General features: G+C 38.1%; 1 protein-coding gene and 1 long non-coding RNA gene across 22 annotated transcripts in view; one reads left to right on the top strand and one right to left on the bottom strand.

Moving 5' to 3' along the window:
• Positions 1–17,940, bottom strand: part of LOC105744676 (uncharacterized) — a 146,799-nt gene that overhangs the window by 107,093 nt on the left and 21,766 nt on the right. The window lies entirely within an intron of this gene.
• Positions 1–17,940, top strand: part of LOC111760255 (pleckstrin homology domain-containing family M member 1-like) — a 70,024-nt gene that overhangs the window by 43,906 nt on the left and 8,178 nt on the right. For 8 of the 21 annotated variants that reach the window (XR_011646906.1, XM_058284387.1, XM_058284386.1 and 5 more), the window contains 6 exons: positions 919–990; positions 1,624–1,704; positions 7,004–7,075; positions 7,662–7,736; positions 13,533–13,651; positions 15,987–17,836. Coding sequence is in view for 17 of the 21 variants with exons in the window: in XM_058284387.1 (XP_058140370.1) it covers positions 919–990; positions 1,624–1,704; positions 7,004–7,075; positions 7,662–7,736; positions 13,533–13,651; positions 15,987–17,836 (2,269 nt within the window). In the remaining 4 variants the exon portion in view is untranslated. The remainder of the gene's footprint in view (positions 1–918; positions 991–1,623; positions 1,705–7,003; positions 7,076–7,661; positions 7,737–13,532; positions 13,652–15,986; positions 17,837–17,940) is intronic. The other 13 variants (XR_011646909.1, XR_011646908.1, XR_011646907.1 and 10 more) reach the window with 4 other exon arrangements.

Raw genomic sequence — 17,940 nt, 5'->3', positions numbered from 1 at the left:
AACTAATTCATGATACTCTTTAGCAAATAAATTCCTTTGCAAATTTGGAAGACTAAGGGAAGGCGGGTGTGAAGAACCGCCCAGGACACTAAAAAGAGTCCTCTGAGTCCGCAAGCCTTTCGGGCTTAGGGGACTCCCACGATCGCGCTGGTCTTCTTGGGCACCTCCAGCATCTGGGCAAGTGAGACAACTGCTCAATGTAGCACGTCTTTCATTGCTTCTACTTTGTAAGCTAATTCTTTCACATTGGCATATTTATTCTCATTCATTAGAAAAAGCCAACCAATGAAAATGTTTTTAAAAATTATGCTGCATTATGCCCCAGTGTTGGAGGTAAAAGACGAGTAAGACAGGGTTCCCACCCTTCTAGGAAATCACGGTTTCGCAGGGGATACAAACACCTAAGTCAACAGGCCCTAATGAAGAACAAGCAGAGGTGCAGACGATGGCGCCATGAAGTCATAAAACTACATTCCTAAAAGAAAAGTCATTGTCCTTGTACTTACTCCCCAGCTATTTACTCATTTCATGAATATATGAGTTTGCTTTATGTCCATGTGTTAGTTTTAAACATAGCAGGCAATGCAAATGAGCAAAACCTAGTCCATCCTTTCAAGGAGTTCATAATCTAGAATTTAATGAGACTACAAAAGTTCATCTAATCAATTCCCTTACTCTCAGGAAAGATCTATCAAGATCTATAGCTGTATATTTTATTTATTAAGATCAGAAGATGAAATTTAGGAGAGGTGGGGAGAGTATTAAGAGCCCTAGAAGGATCAGGTAACAATTGCTAAGGTTTAGAGTTTAGACAAATACTACTGATTCCATATTATCCCTCTAAACTCCAACATTTGTTCTTACTAATTAGATATCTAATAGCTAATTGAGGCAATATTTTCCTTTTACTTTTCCTAGAGATTTATCCTGCAATAAAATACAGTCTATTGAAAGACGCACATTTGAACCACTACCCTTTTTGCGGTTTGTGTAAGTTACAAATATAACTTCATTATATTTGGAATTTTTATAAAAATTGATTATGAATCTCTTTGCTATTCATTTTGAAATGTGATTAAAATTTGTAGTGAAAAGCTACTAAAATTATATAGCAAATCCTTTTAATCTCTGACAAAGATTGGCATTATTACAAAGATCGGAGTGAATCATTCTAGAGCAGTGGCTCTCAGCCTGAACAATTTTGCACCTAAGGGACATTTGGCAATGTCTGGAGACAATTTTGATTGTTACACTTGTGAGGGTACTACTGGCCCTCTATTGGACAGAGGCCAGACATCCTGCTACACATCCTGCAATGCATAGTAGAACCGGTACAACAAAGAATTCTCCAGCCCAAAATGTCAATAGTGCCAAGATTGGGAAATAAATAAAGAGAAATACTTACTACAAGTGTTTATTGAGCATTTACAGTTTTGTACCTAAGGTACCATATGTGCAAATCAGAATGTATAAATCATAAGTAAATATCTTACACAGCAATATTATGGAGGTAGTCTTGAGGTTATCTTGTATCATATAAAAATTAGAATCACTGCCAAAGGATGAATATTCTGAAAAGAATGTATTTTTTCCTTTTGTTTCTGTCTTTTTTTTTTTTTGTAGAAATCTTGGTTGCAATTTACTCACAGAACTCAGCTTTGGAACATTTCAGGCCTGGCATGGAATGCAGTTCTTACACAAGTTGTAAGTGAAGTAGAAGATGGATACATGTAAAAAGATGGTTTACGTATAAAAACATAGTATCATTAGCTGGGTGTAAGTAAGCCCAATACAAATACTCTGAAAAGTATGTCTTAAGATCCTTTTTATTTTTTTCCAAACTGAGGAAACTAAGGTACAAAAAGGCCAGAAGACTCATCTGATTCATGCCTTCCTTTCCCTGGTATTGATCTTTGCCATGGGCAATAAAAGTCACCAAGCAAGTAGCACTCAAATTAACATCGCCATGGGAATCCCAATGATGACATTCAGATGTGTGAATGTCCTCGAAATTCCACTTTTTACTTTAACCTTGATTCTGGCTCACATGCAAAATTTCTAGCTGCATAAATATATGTGATATATAACTGCAAAGAACAAAGCTTGGCACAAAGTCCTCCAGGAGCAAAAGATCAGGGTTCTCCTTGGCCATCAACTTCTTTCAGATGGTAAAACAAAGCAAATTCCTAAAAACTTGCAACAGAGCACTTCTCTCCCTAATCACCCAGAACATTTTTTCAAAAAGTATATACCTTTGTAGTTATGAATTATCTGTAGACAATAGGAATCTTTGATGCATGGAGAAAGATGGTGCTTATGTTCAGCTATGGTGTGAAAACTTTCGTAAAGAAAGTATTTTGCTTTCGCCTTTTCCAAGTACTTTCTTTCCTGACTCCTCTTCAAACCAGATGTGTGGGTTGTATACCCTTTCAGCTTCAAAGTTCTTTGATTTTTCTGTCACACAAGTAAATCATAATGGCCATGTTCAATTTAAAAGGGGGTTTTAAACTAAAGGTGAAAATCCTCTTCCTCTAAACGTGACTTTGGAAAAAACTGTCTACCTGTCTTGTGGTTCAGAAACCCAGCTTTCCAGCTTCACACAGTTCCTTTCAGCTTAGATGGAGGTGCCCAGGGTGCATCTGGAAGGCCCATCTGCAGCTGCCTTCCCTCACTTCTTTAATTTGCTGGTGCCTGACTTGGGGAAAGACAACTTGAGGGTCCATTTTTCTTTTGCCAGCACACCAGAGAGCAGGATCATTAGGTTCCCCCCACCAAGAAGCTTTAGTAGCTTCAGTACAGATGTCTTAAACTCACCAACCTTTACCAACTATTTTATAGCACTGAGAATCCCTCAAAGAATCCAAGTTTCATTATAGTTGTATGGGCAGCACAAGGAAAAAAAAGCATGGAATCACAATTGATAAAATTTAATGATTTCATTCAAAAATATTCACCAAGCACTGTGCCCAATGTGTGCCAGGCAGTGTACTAAGTATTGGGGCTACAAAGAGGAATAGGACAAAGACTTTATCCCCAAGAAACTTTCAGGTTGGAGGGAGGAGATGGATGTTGATGGGAAACCATAGGAGAGCCCTGCTAGGATCCATGCGGCAGGGAAACAGAGTAAGGGATGACAAAGGAGGGAATGGGCGGGGGGTTAGTAAAGATTAATGCAAGAGTGGCCATCTTGGGTTTCTGTGCTCATCTTAAGCAACAGAAAGAGGCATTTGCTAAATATAATGAGAGAATTAGAGCTAGCCAGTACAGGAAATAAATTAAAACTCGTGTCATGTGATTTGAACCAAGCTATAGCCCTAAAACTAATTCATAGCTACTTTCAAAAGATTGCAATAATGGTCCCAATACACCATGTGTATGTTGGGGCTCCTTTGTTTTTGGTCAAATTTTTCTAACGGACAAAACTAATTTGCTTCAGGAAATGTTTTCCGTAGGTGAGACATGAGTCTTACTGTATCACTTTCCAAAGGCAAGTTGCCAAGGGAAGATGGTTCCGCTTGAGTTGTCATTTTATGACCTATATGACACAGTACTGGGGTATTTATAAGTTAAAACAATATATGCCCTGCATTTAAAAAATTGGTAAAAAGATCCCAGCTGAGGTGGATTTATCATGAACTGAATGACATTTAAGCTGCAGGGCCCCTCACTTGCATAGGCCCCTTCCAAGGTCCTAGGAGGTGACCCTAGCAATTGTTGTTTTCATAATTCTGCACTTTTTATTAGGAAGGATTTCACAGAATTAGATAAACTGCAGATCCCTTAAAAGCCAGATTCACCCCTGGGTGCCAGGTAATTATAACCCAGTAAATCTCTTAAACGAAGCCTAGATGTTATTTACAAACACCGATGGAATAAATTGGAAGTGTGGTTAAGAGTCATTCTTTTTTTTTTTTTTAAGATTTATTTTTATTTATTTATCTCTCCTTCCCCCCCTACCCCCCAGTTGTCTGCTCTCTGTGTCCATCTGCTGTGTGTTCTTCTGTGTCTGCTTCTATGCTTGTCAGCCGCACCAGAAATCTGTGCCTCTTTTTGTTGTTAATGTTTTCCATCAGACTTAAGAAGTTTTTTTTCTTTGGCCCTTACTCTCCTCTGGGGCTCCTATTATGAGTATGTTAACATCTTAATGGTGTCCCACAGGCCCTGGGCTCTGTTCATTTCTCTCCATTCTTTTTATCTTTCTTTTCTCAGACTGCTTAATCTCAATGACCTATCTTCAAGTTTACTGATTCTTTCTTCTGCCTGTGCAAATCTGCTATTGATCTCTAGTAAATTTTTCATTTCAGTTGAATTTTTCAACTCCAGAATTTCTACTTGATTCTTTTTTATATAAATTATATCTCTTTATTGACATTTTTAATTTGATGAAACATCATTCTCTTGCTTTCCCTTAGTTTTTTGAAATGGCTTCTTTGATCTCTTTGATGTAAATAGCTGGTTAAAGTCCTTGTCTTAAGACCAATGTCTAGGCATCCTCAGGACACTTTCTGTTGATTGCTTTTTCCCTTGTGTATGGACCAATGTTTCATTGCATGTCTCATAAATTTTCATTGAAAATGGGACATTTAAAATAATACAATGGAAAAATTAAAAATAACAAAAAATAATATAATAAAATGTAGCAACTCTGGAAATCAGATTCTCTCCTCTCCCAGTTTTGATGTTGCTCCTTGTTGTAATAGTTGTTTAGTGACTTTTCTGAACTAATTTTTTAAAGTCTGTATTATTTGCTGTGTAGGGCAATTGCTATTTTTATTCTCTTATCTTAGTGACCAGCTAGTGATTGAACTGAGATTTCCTAATACATCTCCCAGTCTTGTCAAGGGGCTCTGTATGTTTGTTGAGGCTTGCCTTCAACTGTAGCCTGACAGTTTAGAACTCTCCCTTAACCTTCACTTACTGCTTGCACGGTGTCTCAGATTTAAAGCTTAGGACCTTCTCAGGTGTTCCCTGAGCATGCTCACAGCCCTTCTGGATTGAAAATGATGGTCTTTTGGATTCTGAGGAGTATGTCCCAGGCTTTCAAATCTCCCATGGATCTCTAATTCCTTGCTTTTCCTTTTTATGCTTTTCAGGTAGGCTATTGTTTGCCCTATTATCCATTATCTTAGGCAGCTATGACGTGAAAACATTTACCTATAATTATTTCTTTACAACTCGCTCCCTGGGGAGGGGCTTTTAGCACTACTCAGCTACCAGTTAGGTCAAATAAAGACAAGCCTTTCTATTGGAGTCTTCGAAGGATTCACCACACAGGTTAATTAATGACAATTCTTTGGGAATTAGGCTTTGAAAGAGCTCCATCTACATTCTGCTTCCTGTAGTGCCAGGCATGTGGACATTCATTTTTCAAGGTTACTGCTGAGCTGGAGAGCCGGGAATGAGTCTAGGGAAAGTTAAAACACCACAAAACTCACTGTCCTTATGGAAATTCCACCATTTTCTTGATTCAGCGTTCCCAGTATTGCTTCAAACTTTTATGTTTCCAGAGTTCTGAAAGAGTCGATTGTATTTTTGCCAGTTTTTCATTGCATTTATGGAGGGGTGAATTTCAGAATATTCTGTCATTTTAACTGATGTCACCTACATTATGGTTTTAAATTTCTAAAGTCTCAGTGACCATGGACAAATTAAATATTTAATTGTGGGAGATAACTAGGGAAAATAAATCAAAAGAGAAAATGTAATCATCATGAGTATCTCCCCATTGTGTAGATGAAGTTTTAACAGGTATTTCTACCTGTTAAACCTTAACTCGAAGTTAAGGTTAAAGTAACAGCTATTTTAAACCTTATTTTCTTCATATAGGTTTAAGCAGAGGCTTTGGAGTCAAATACCAGCTCTGCTTCTTACTAGCTTGGTGACCTAGGACAAGTTATATAAATCCTCTGTGCCTCAGTTTCCTCATCTGTAAAATGGGGTAATAGTAAAATATATTACATAAGGTTATTGTAAGGGTTAAATGTGAATGATGAGTACAATGCCTGGTAGTCCAGTAGATATTAGCTGTAATAATTACTATTTTTATGATGTTCTGCAAAAGTACCTTAATGATTCTTTAGTAGAGATCATCTAAAGGTATGTTTTCTTTTCATTTCTGTTTTTTTCTTTAAAAACGGAGAAGAAAAGCTATTTTAGGATTTGAAATAAAAATTTGTGTAAAAATTAATTTATTTCTTTTAATGCTATATATATAAATAAAATGCTTTGAATTTACTCAACAAACACTTTTTTATAAATACCTAGCAAACATCAGGCACTATGACAGGTACAGAGATGATAGTGACAATAAAGTGTGGTCCCTGCCCTCAAGGAACTGACAGTCTAGGAAACTGACAAGTTAACGGGTAATAACATGCAATGTAACAAGGGCTTTGATGAGAATTCATATGAGACTATGTGATGGGAGCTATGGCTTTCACCAGTTTCTCTTCTTAGATGTATCTCTTCTTTGGCTCCAGAGCCAAAGAATTAATTGGTCCTTTTTTGTCTTCAGTTGAGTGGATTAAACCTTGAAAGTTTTTAAGTTCTAAAGATTGAAAGGGGAAAGCATCTTGAATTATGGAGGACACTAGAAATAGTATTTCCTGTGACAGGGGTTTCCTTCCAGCATAGTCACTTCTAGGGTTGTCAACCTGAAAAATCCTTTGGCATATTCTTTCTATACTATCCATCTTTCTTCTTTTTTTCCTCTTTCTCTTCTCCACTTTATATTCTAAAGACCTGGGTAGTTCCCAAAGGAAGAATGTTTTGTGGATTCTAAGGGTGATTTGTAGGTAAAGACAGAAAATGAATTTTTTTTTAGGAGGTACTGGGGATTGAACCTGGGACCTTGTACATGGGAAGCAGGCACTCAACCACTGAGCTACACCTGCTCCCTGAATTTGTTTTTTTCACCTTTAAGCTCCATACCAAAAATATGAACATAAACTTTCATGAAAGTAATTGAAAATGCAGATAATTTAAATTCCATTGCATTTTTCAGAACTCTCAGTCGTAATCCTCTGACAACTGTGGAAGATTCATATCTTTTTAAATTGCCAGCATTAAAATATTTGTAAGTATTGCAAAAATCTCTTGAGTCATGAGATGATTTCTGTTCTTTTACTTTCATCATAGAGTAAGTATTTTACTAAATAAGTATTTATGCTAAAAAGTCATAATTTTAATTTTAATTGGCTTATTGAAAAAAGTTATTGGCAGTGAAAATGATTAAAAAAGGATGTATAATGGGCAAGACAGCTAGCAGGGGAAGAGAGCAGTGTTGAAGAACATGTGTGAATGTGGTACATGTAGATATATATGTGAATATTGTTTATCCTGGAATGCAGAGATGAATAAGGTATATGTTATTACAAAGAAGTAAAGAATTGAGAGGTGATTGCAGTATGAGAATGACAAGTAGGATAATGGTAAAAGACTGTAGGTTCAGTGCCAAGGTCATTGATTTGATTATGCAAATAAACTTATATTTCTTCAATAAGAACTCTCTGGAATTGTTTTTTATGACATATAAACTCTTAAGCTGGCTTATTTTGCAGAGAAGCCAAAGTTGAAGTTATCTCATGACTTACTATCTTTTTAAGTACAGAATACTTGTGTTTTGGGGGTCATATTGTAAATGTTTGTGCTTTCTCCTTCAGAGACATGGGAACAACACAAGTGTCATTTACAACAATTGAGAACATCCTCATGATGACCCTTGCATTGGAAAAATTGTAAGCCATTTGTTCTTAGATTTATTTTCATGTAGTTTTCTTATGTTTGTTTTTATTATTGTCCATGTCAAGTTTATTGTGGTAAAATTTACATAAAATAGTAGTCACATTTTTAAAATGCACAATTTTATGACTTGACAAATGTATAGTTATGTAACCATCACTGCAGTCAAGATACAGACTATTCCATTCACCCTGAAAAGATCTCTCATGCCTCCTTGTGGTCAATCCCTTCCTCCTACCACCAGCCCTGGTTAACCATCCATCTCATTTCTGTCCCTATGGTTTTGCTTTTGCCAGAAAGTCTTACATATAGTATGCAGCCTTTTGTGTTTGCTTTTTTTCACTTAGCATAATCCTTTTGATAGTCCTCCATGGTGTTGCATATATCAATAGTTCATTGCTTTTTATTGCTGAGTAGTATTCCAGTTGTATGAATATACTATGATTTGTTTATCTATGTATCAGTTGAACATTTGGGTTGTTTCCAGTTTGGGGGGCCATTATGAATAAAACTGCTAAAAACACATACAGGTTATTGTGTGACCATATGCTTTCATTTCTTGGGAGTAAATACCTGGGAGTGGATTGCTGTGTCATGTGCCGAGTGCATATTTCATTTGTTAGAAACTGCTAAACTGTTTTCCAAATTGGCTGTTCCATTTTGCATTCCCGACAGCACTGTATGAGAGAAGTATTTGCTCCACATAGTCATCTGATCTTTATATTTCAGTCTTTTTTCTTAAAAAAAAATTTCATCCTTCCTAGTACGTGTGTCACAGTATAGCACCTTGGTTTTAATTTGCATTTCTCTAATGGCTGATGTTAACTGTCTCCTCAGGGGCTTTTTTACCATCCTTATCTTCCTTAATGAAGTGACTGTCCAAAACTGTTGCCAATTTTTAATAGGATACCTTATCTTATTATTAAGTTGTAAAGGGGCTTTATATATTCTGTATATAAGTTCTTTCTCTCAGATATGTGTTTTGTAGATGTTTTCTCCCAGGCTGTGGCTCTTCTTGTCATTTTCATTCTCTTAAAAGTATTTTTGAAGAAAATTTTTATTAACTCTAATTTAGCCTTTTTTTTTCTTATGCAGTTTGTTTTTTGTGTGTGTCTTATCTACTAAATCTTTGTCTAACCCAAGGTTACAAAGATTTTTCTCCTATATTTTCTTCAGAATTTATATAGTTGTATAGCTCTTTGTCCCAATAATATAATTTCTATTATAACACCTTCTTTAGGGATAATTGACCTACAAGAGTTGATTTTGACATATGTGTACAGCTTGAGGCATCATCAAAATCAAAATAATAAACATATCCATCACCTTAAAAGTGTACTCAAATCACTTTTTAATTCCTTCCTCCAGCCCCTCTTTGTGCCTCTCATTCCTCATGAAACCACTGATCTACTTTCCATTACTGTAAATTGGTTTGTGTTTTCTAGAATTTTATATAATTCCTCTTTTTTTTTTTTTTTACTGACTTTTTTAACTCAGCATGATTGTTTTGGAAGCCATCCGTGTAGTTGTGTGAATCAGTAGTTCATTTACTTTTATTGCTGAATAGTATTCCATTATATAGATACACCAAACTTTATCTGTTTACCTGTTGATAGACATTTGGGTTGTTTCTAGTTTTTGTCTATTACAAATAAAGTTTCTATGAACCTTTCTCTCAGGTAAATACCCAGAAGTGGAACGACTAGATCACATGGTAGGAGTATGTTTGACTTTTTAAGAAACTGTCAAACTGTTTTCCAAAGACGTGTACCATTTTACATCCCTGTTGGCAGTTTATAAGCTCCATTTTCTCCACATCTTTTCCAACTCCTGCTATCCTTCATCTTTTTAATTTTAGATAATCTAATAGGTGTATAGTTGTATCACATTGTAACTAATTTGCAACTCCCTAAAAGATTAATGGTTTTGAGCATCTTTTCATGTGCTTACTTGACATTTTTTTGTCTTCAAATCTTTTGCCTATGTTTTAATTGGAGTTTTTTTTTTAAGATTTATTTTTTATTTACTTCTCTCCCCTTCCCCCACCCCCCGTTGTCTGTTCTTCTGTGTCCATTTGCTGTGTGTTCTTCTGTGTCTGCTTGCATTCTCGGCAAGACCAGGAATCTATGCATCTTTTTATTGCGTCATCTTGCTATGTCAGCTCTCCCTGTGTGCGACACCACTCCTGAGCGGACTGTGCTTTTTTTTCATGCAGGGCGGTTCAGCGTGGGGTGCACTCCTTGTGCGTGGGGCTCCCCTACGCGGGAACACCCCTGCATTGCACAGCACTCCTTGTACACCCAGTGTCGCATATGGGCAAGCTTACCACACGGGCCAGAAGGCCCTAGGTTCAAACCCTGGACCTCCTATATGGTGAGCGGATGCTCTATCAGTTGAGCCACATCTGCTTCCCTTAATATGAGTTTTGAGTGTTCTTTATATATTCTGGAAAAAAGTGTTTTTTCTGATATGTAGTTTACAAATATTTTCTCCCATTTCTTTGGCTTTTTTTTTCATTCTTTCAACAGTAGAAGTTCTTAATTCTGATGATGTCCAATTTATTATTATTTTTTCTATTATGGATCATGCTTTTGGTGTTTGCATAACTCAAGGTTACAATGGTTTTCTCCTATGGCGTTCATTGCATTGTCTTGGATTTGTGGGTTTATGGTTTTATTCAAATTTGGAAAAGTTTTGATTATTATCTTATCAAATATTCTTATGTGTTCTCTCACAGGTTTCCAGTACATTCATGTTAGGCTCTTGAAGTTGTTGCATAACTTAGTGATAATTCTGGGTTTTTTTAAATTGTTGCTTTGTTTCTCTTTGTTTTTCATTTTGGGTAGTTTGCACTGCTATGCCTTCAGGTTCACTGATCTTTTCTTCTATAATATCTAATCTGCCACTAATCCTATCCCATGTAGTTTTCCTTTAGACATTGTAATTTTTAATTTCTGAAAGTTCATTTTAGGTCTGTTTTAATAACAAGAATATAGGTCACCAGAAAATAGAAAGAGATTAGAGAATGGAAAGCTGAGGGTTAATCTGTGCAGAAATGATAAAAAAAAAAAAGGTCGTTAATCATTGGAAATTAATAGAAAAAGTGAAAACATGTCATAGTGTTTGTAATTAGCAGTGCTATTTTATGGGTATGAGAGTGGTTGAAAGGGAAAGTCTAAAGTCATGTATATAACTAGAAGGAAAGCTAAAAAATATGATACGGGACTGTATAGCATAGTGAAAACTCATGTGAAATATGAATATGGGTAACATTCCATATATAAGACTGTTTTTCTTTGAAACTGAACAAATGTATATTAATGTTACAAGATATTAATATCAGCCAAAAATACAACCAAAGCAAACTGTGGAGGTAGTATATAGTAATATATTAATAATTTTTCAGTCAGGGTTAAAAAAAATAAGAGAAAATACACTAAAGAAAGGAACCTTGATACCAGGTACTATATATTGCTTGACTCCATTAATACAAATAAGCTAATGAGACAGAAACAGAATAGCAGCTATTTAAAACAGGGGAAGCATAAAGAGATTGAGAGGGGATGAGTTTTGGTTTATTTGTTTTTTGTTTGTTATTATTATTGGAATAATGAAAATGCTCTAATAATGATTAAAGTGATATATGCACAATTATGTGATTATGCCACATACCATTGATTGTACCCTTTGGATGGATTGTGTGCTTTATTAATATATACCAATAATATGGATTTATCTAAAAGCAGAAGTTCAGTTTGGATCTGTTTTATATCCCTGATGCCTCTGTTTAACAAGTCCAATCTATAATCTAGATTTTTTAACATATGGACTATAATGACCATAACTGTTTAATGTACTTGTCTGCTAATTTTAACATTTGTGTCAGTTCTATATTGATTTTGATTGATTGCTTTTTCTCCAAATTATAGGCCATATTTACCTACTTCTTAGCATACCTGATCATTCTTTATTTGATGCCAGATGTGTATTTTTCTTTGTTGGGTGCTCTACATCTTTTATATTCTTATAAATATACTCGAGCTTGGTCTTGGGTGAAGTTAAGATACGTGGAAACAATTTTATCCTTTCACATCTAGATTTTTAATTTTTTTTTACTTTTTATTTTCAGATCTAGCTTTTAAGATTTGTTAGGTGGGGCCACAGAGTAGCCTTTAGTCTAGAACTCATTATTCCCTTCAAAAGAGGCAAGATCTTTCTGAGTACCCAGTGTGCCATGAATCATGAGGTTTTCCAGTCTGGCTTGCATGATATCCAGTTACTCTTTTCTCTAGTCCTTTTGGGTGCTTCTTTTCCTGGCCTCCAGTAGCTTTATCGCACACATGCCCTGATCAGTATGTCACTGAATATTTAAGAGATCGCTCTACGTATCTCCAGAGTTCTTTCTCTGTGCAGCTTTTTTCTCTCTAGAACTCTACATTGCAGGGAAACGGACTTTGGCCCAGTGGTTAGGGCGTCCGTCTACCATATGGGAGGTCCGCGGTTCAAACCCCAGGTCTCCTTGACTCCTGTGGAGCTAGCCATGCACAGTGCTGATGCACGCAAGGAGTGCCTTGCCACGCAAGGGTGTCCCCCACGTGGGGGAGCCCCACGCGCAAGGAGTGCGCCCGTGAGGAAAGCCGCCCAGCATGAAAAGAAAGAGCAGCCTGCCCAGGAATGGCGCCGCCCACACTTCCCGTGCCGCTGATGACAACAGAAGCAGACAAAGAAACAAGACACAGCAAACAGACACCAAGAACAGACAATCAGGGGAGGGGGGGGGAATTAAATAAATAAATAAATATTTAAAAAAAAAAAAACTCTACATTGCAAACTCTAGTCACCCTAGTTTTCCTTTACTATTGGCTCCATTTCCTCAGTCAGGGAGTACACTAGTCTCTACCAGAGTTTCTCCTTCATGCACCCTGGCCTGGAAAGTCTCTCAAAGCATTAAGCTAGGGCAATCATAGGGCTCACTTCCTTTATATCCCATCTCTTGAGAATTGCTGTCCTTCATTGCCTGATGTCCAATGCCATGTAAACCATTGTTTCATATATTCTGTGTGTGTGTTTTTTTTAAGTGCTTCAAGTGGGAGGTTAAATCCAGTCTCTGTTACTCTGTGTTCGAGTAGTCCTTGTATGTTTATTTAGTCAACGGCTTTCTTCCAAAAGAAGAGCTCCTCATCCCTCTTCTGGGTCTCGTTATGAATTCATGGATTCTTCTTTATGTTATACCATAATATCATCACTATTCTTTCAAATGCTTAAATTGTCCAGATTTGGCCACTGAGATCACTGTTATCTCTATTACTGTTTAGTCACATAATATGTATTAAGGTAAGCTAAACAGATTTTTATGCCCATAATATTTTCCATATTTACCACTCACAACCCGGAAATTAAAAAGGGACTCCAGAAGTTGGAGGCATAGTCAGACTCTGCTTTGATGTCCACCCTTTCCTGTGTACTCTCAACCCACAGTGAGACTTTTAGACTGAAAGGAAATACTTCTAAATTACACTACAGATCATTATAAGCCCGATTCTAATCCCTACCGCCCTTATTCTACGTATAGGATTCCCCCTGCCATTCTACCCTTCTGTTGTGCTGTCCTCCTTACTATTTATTTACCACATATTTAAGATCAGCAATTTACCAACTGTTCCCCACTCAACTCTCCAGGCCATATGCCCAAGAACCCCTTCTTGCCCAGCCCTGTGGCCGTGGCCTGCCACTTCTCCCTACTCAAGGAACCCCTTTACCATTAGTTTAATTCTCCTTGTTTCTGTTTATAGGATTTTACCGAGTCATATGTCCTGCTGCCTCTGCCAATTTAAAAATAATATAGAGGGTATCTGCAAGACAGTCAAGCTGCGTTGTGACAGTGAATGTGTGACAAATACAACACGTTGTGGTGAGTCTGAATTGCCTAATGACATGACAGATTTTTAACCTAAAGATGTAAATGCTTTATATTTATTCAGTCAAACGTTCAGGGCTCAACTCCTTCAATTTGTAAAATTATTCTTTCTGAAGGTCATATTCCCAGGCTGGTTGAGAGTAAACTAAAAATGTAACTAATGCACATACATAAAGGAACAAGAGAAAGTATTGGGAAGGGGAAACAAATTAACAATAGGTCACATACTGCATACCATGCTCTCTGTTTGGTGCTTTGCCCCAAAATGATAACCTATTCATATAGTGTGTTACAGTTTGTAAACTGATTTCATATGCATTATGTCTCAAGTACCCATTGCCTTATAGGAGAGGTGTAGATGCACTTTTGTTGTTTGTTTTGTTTTTGCAATTTTATAAAAGAGAACAAGTGATGCTGCTTTATAAAAGTTTTATTTGGAACTTCAGAGTTTCTGGTCTCTTACCCAGCCCTTGTAATGGATGGAAAGGCCCTTCCATTCCTAGAGTGTCCAACTCTGAACTTGCTCTGCATCTCAAGCTTTTCTATTCACACAACACTCAGGTGCATTTAACTATTTTTCTTTATATAAGGTTTACTGGCATTAACTTCAAGACTTCCAAAACATGACTTCCTTTATGTCCAGATAGCTTGAATACAGGTCTCTAACAGTGATCAGGGGCAAATAATAAGTAATGACACTTTGCTACTTATACAAAGACAGTGCTGCTTATTTTTTAAAAACATATTCCGTCAATGATTCCCTTCTCCTCCAGAGGTGGCAGTACAGGCATTGTTACATTGCTAATCTCCTTTTAGAGATAAGGGGAAACAAGATCAAAGGTGTTAACTGCTGCAGCTTAAGGTCCAGGTTTCCTGTCTACAGTTTGGTTCTCTCTCTAAGCCCATGCTCCTCCTTTCCCATGCTCCTCACTTTCTTTGGCTTGCATTGCCACCAAAAGTAATTTAATTCTTCTGGAAAAGAAACCTATCTGCACAATAGTACCTTTTTTTTTTTTTTTTTAAGATTTATTTATTTATTCAATTTCCCCCCCTCCCCTGGTTGTCTGTTCTTGGTGTCTATTTGCTGCGTCTTATTTCTTTGTCCGCTTCTGTTGTCGTCAGCGGCACGGGGAAGTGTGGGCAGCGCCATTCCTGGACAGGCTGCTCTTTCTTTTCATGCTGGGCGGCTTTCCTCACGGGCGCACTCCTTGCGCGTGGGGCTCCCCCACGCGGGGGACACCCTTGCGTGGCACGGCACTCCTTGAGCGCATCAGCACTGCACATGGCCAGCTCCACACGGGTCAAGGAGGCCCGGGGTTTGAACCGCGGACCTCCCATATGGTAGACGGACGCCCTAACCACTGGGCCAAAGTCCGTTTCCCGACAATAGTACATTTGACTTTCTCACAGATAAAAGCTTTGTATGATTCCCCAAGTAGAGCTGGAAATATTAGAAATGAGCTAAAAGCAATGTAGGCATCCAAAATAAGTTGCTTTTTTTTTTTCCTTTTGCATTTCATGACCTCAATAAATGTTTATGCAGAAATCACTATTATTCCACAGATTTGTTGAACATTCCACATAGGCATGTATCCTGGAAAATTTTAAATCTCTTTTTTAAGAAAATCTTTTAACCTACACTCCCAGATCCCTGCCCAAATCTAAGGAGACAACCAGAGAGGACATAGTGTTTTCATCTGTGTAGAGCCCTCTGTTATGGGGGCTAAAATAAATGGGAGTAGAGACCAAAGGAGGGAGTTGGGTGAGTCGGTGGAGAAGGGCATGTCCAATGAGGATTTGGGGGGGGGGGCGGCGCTCTGCTTCAGCAGCTCCGCACTTGCTCCCCTCAGAGGTTTGACTTTCCTAGTGGTCATTTATGATGGCAGCAAGAATGTGAGTGCACTGAGGAGGTGGGAGAAAAAGCCTTTCCCTCCCTCCTCATCTGAGGTATATGAACAAGAGGAGATAAGTAGATCTGCAGAGGGTGGAGCTGAGTGGGACAGTATTTTTCTCTCAGCTCAAGGCTTTTATTGAGCCCTGGGCAGTTGGCCCTTGGAGACCAATAGAATAATCCTAAATATAGTTACTGTATTTCATATTATAGAATGTTTTGAGTTGGTAACTACTTCTTCAAAAGGTATCTTTTTCGCCTTGTGCTGTTGCCAGTCATAGGTTTAAGTTTGGGTTTATTTCTCTCCTCTCCATATAGTACACAAATGTCTGTTGACTCCTGATTTACTTGGCTAGGAAAATACAGACTGGGATATGTGGCCTGACAGCTGTCTGTTCCGTCTTTCGTTATCAAAAGCAGTGTCTTCTTTTTTGGCAGATGAGGAAGCATCTCTAGTGGATACAGAAGGAGCCTTCATGAAGGCTTTGCAAGCCCGGAAGAAGAATAGCAGTACTGAACTGACCATTGAGCCCGAGCAAGCATCCTCAGACAAAAATGGCGTCAGTCTGTCAGCTTCCACGAACGAACAGCTGGACTTCAATGATGACAGTGACGTTATTAGTGCACTGAATTACATATTGCCTTATTTCTCAGAGGGAAGTCTGGAAGATGTAGAATCAACATTATTACCATTCATTAAGCTGCTTTTGTCAAATCTGCAAGAGGGAGATAATCCCCTGAATCATTTGACAAAAAACACAAGGAACCTTCCTCTTAAGAACGCACCCAAGAATACTCTTTACAAAAAAAAATTAAGGAAACTCTATTTTCTGGAAAATTTGTTAGATGCAGAAATTCAAGAAAAAATTGATGAGGTTAAAAAGAAAGAAAAAACTGCCATGCCTATGCATTCCAACTTAATAGGTACCAAATTTAAACGCCAGATCTTTCAAAAGAGATTGGAAACTGTCCAGCCACAGGGCAGTTTCCAGGAAAACAGTCTGGCAAAGATTCAGAAAGCAAGTGTAGGAAAAAGGCTGTTGAGAGTGAACAGAGTCATCAAGGGACCAAGAGGCATCCAGAAAAGGCACTTCAAAGAAATGGGAGATCAGAGTATCAAGAGGAAACAGGGTGCCCAGGCATTTGTGGAGAACATCGCCAAAGAAAGAATGCCCAGGAGGCCCACCCCAAGGGAGCTGGGGCAGTTTCGCAAGGTGCGGAGGCCAAGGAAATTGGTGGGAAACTCCTTCGACACTGAGCCTTCATTTGTAAAGGACCATAAGGCAGCAGTCTCTTCTTTCTTGAAGCAATACTCAATGGGCAGGCCTTCTACCACCATCCCTCTACGAGCCCCACCTGAGGTTAGAAACAAATTGAAAGACTTAGCCTACTCCGTTTCTGTTTTAGAAGATGCAAAAGATAGAGTTAAACACATGAAGGCTCCTAAACCAATCTCATATTCCAGAAAAAATTACCTCTTTCATAAAGCTCACTCTGGTGTAAGCCACAAAACACTCAAGGCCAGACCAAGTCAAAAGCTCAGAAAGGAAGGTTCATTCAATAGACTTACGCTTGAAAAGAGACCTCCTTTCTCTGCAATGAGAAGCCTCATAAATTCCCCTTCAGGAGAGGCTTTTTCATCTTTAGAACGAAATTCTCAGGAAAATCCTTTTTCAGAATTATTTGGTCTTTCAAAATCTCCTACAGAAAACATTGCTAAAGAAACAATTACTGCAAAAAGCACTTCTGCAGGAAGCATTTCTGTAGAAAACACTTCTGCAGAAAATACTACTGTGATACAAAAGACTGCCCCTATAACCCCTGCCATTACGAATTCTACCACTGCAAATTCTTCTGTGACTGTAGACAACTTAATGCTAACTGTTAACCGAACCAATGAAACCCAATGGGTATACCATAACTTGGGCACCGACTTACCCCCCAAGGCCGAGGGCTCCACTCTTCCACTTCACTCATCCCCAGGTGATAAATTTGAAACTCAGCTAAACCAACAACTACGGTCTCTCATCCCCAACAACGATGTGAGAAAGCTCATTTCTCATGTTATGCGGACTTTGAAAATGGACTGCTCTGAGCCCCACGTGCAACTGGCCTGTGCAAAGCTCATCTCCAGAACAGGCCTTCTGATGAAGCTTCTCAGTGAACAACAAGAAGTAAAGGTGTCCAAGGCAGACTGGGATACAGACCAATGGAAAACTGAGAACTATATCCATGAGAGCACAGAAGTCCAGAGTGAACAAAAAGGGCAAAGATTAAGTGAGGTGAGGGTAAGTCCAGAAACATGAGACCTAGGCTTTTCCATCAGAGTTTAGGACATGGCATTGGAGCACCCAAGCAGGAAGCCCAGAGGCTCCTAGTTCATGCTTGTCTC

This window comes from Dasypus novemcinctus, chromosome 21, assembly GCF_030445035.2.
Source record: "Dasypus novemcinctus isolate mDasNov1 chromosome 21, mDasNov1.1.hap2, whole genome shotgun sequence".
Lineage (NCBI taxonomy): Eukaryota > Metazoa > Chordata > Mammalia > Cingulata > Dasypodidae > Dasypus > Dasypus novemcinctus.
Note: the sequence above shows the minus strand (reverse complement) of the source record. Positions and strands in the feature narration are given on the sequence as shown.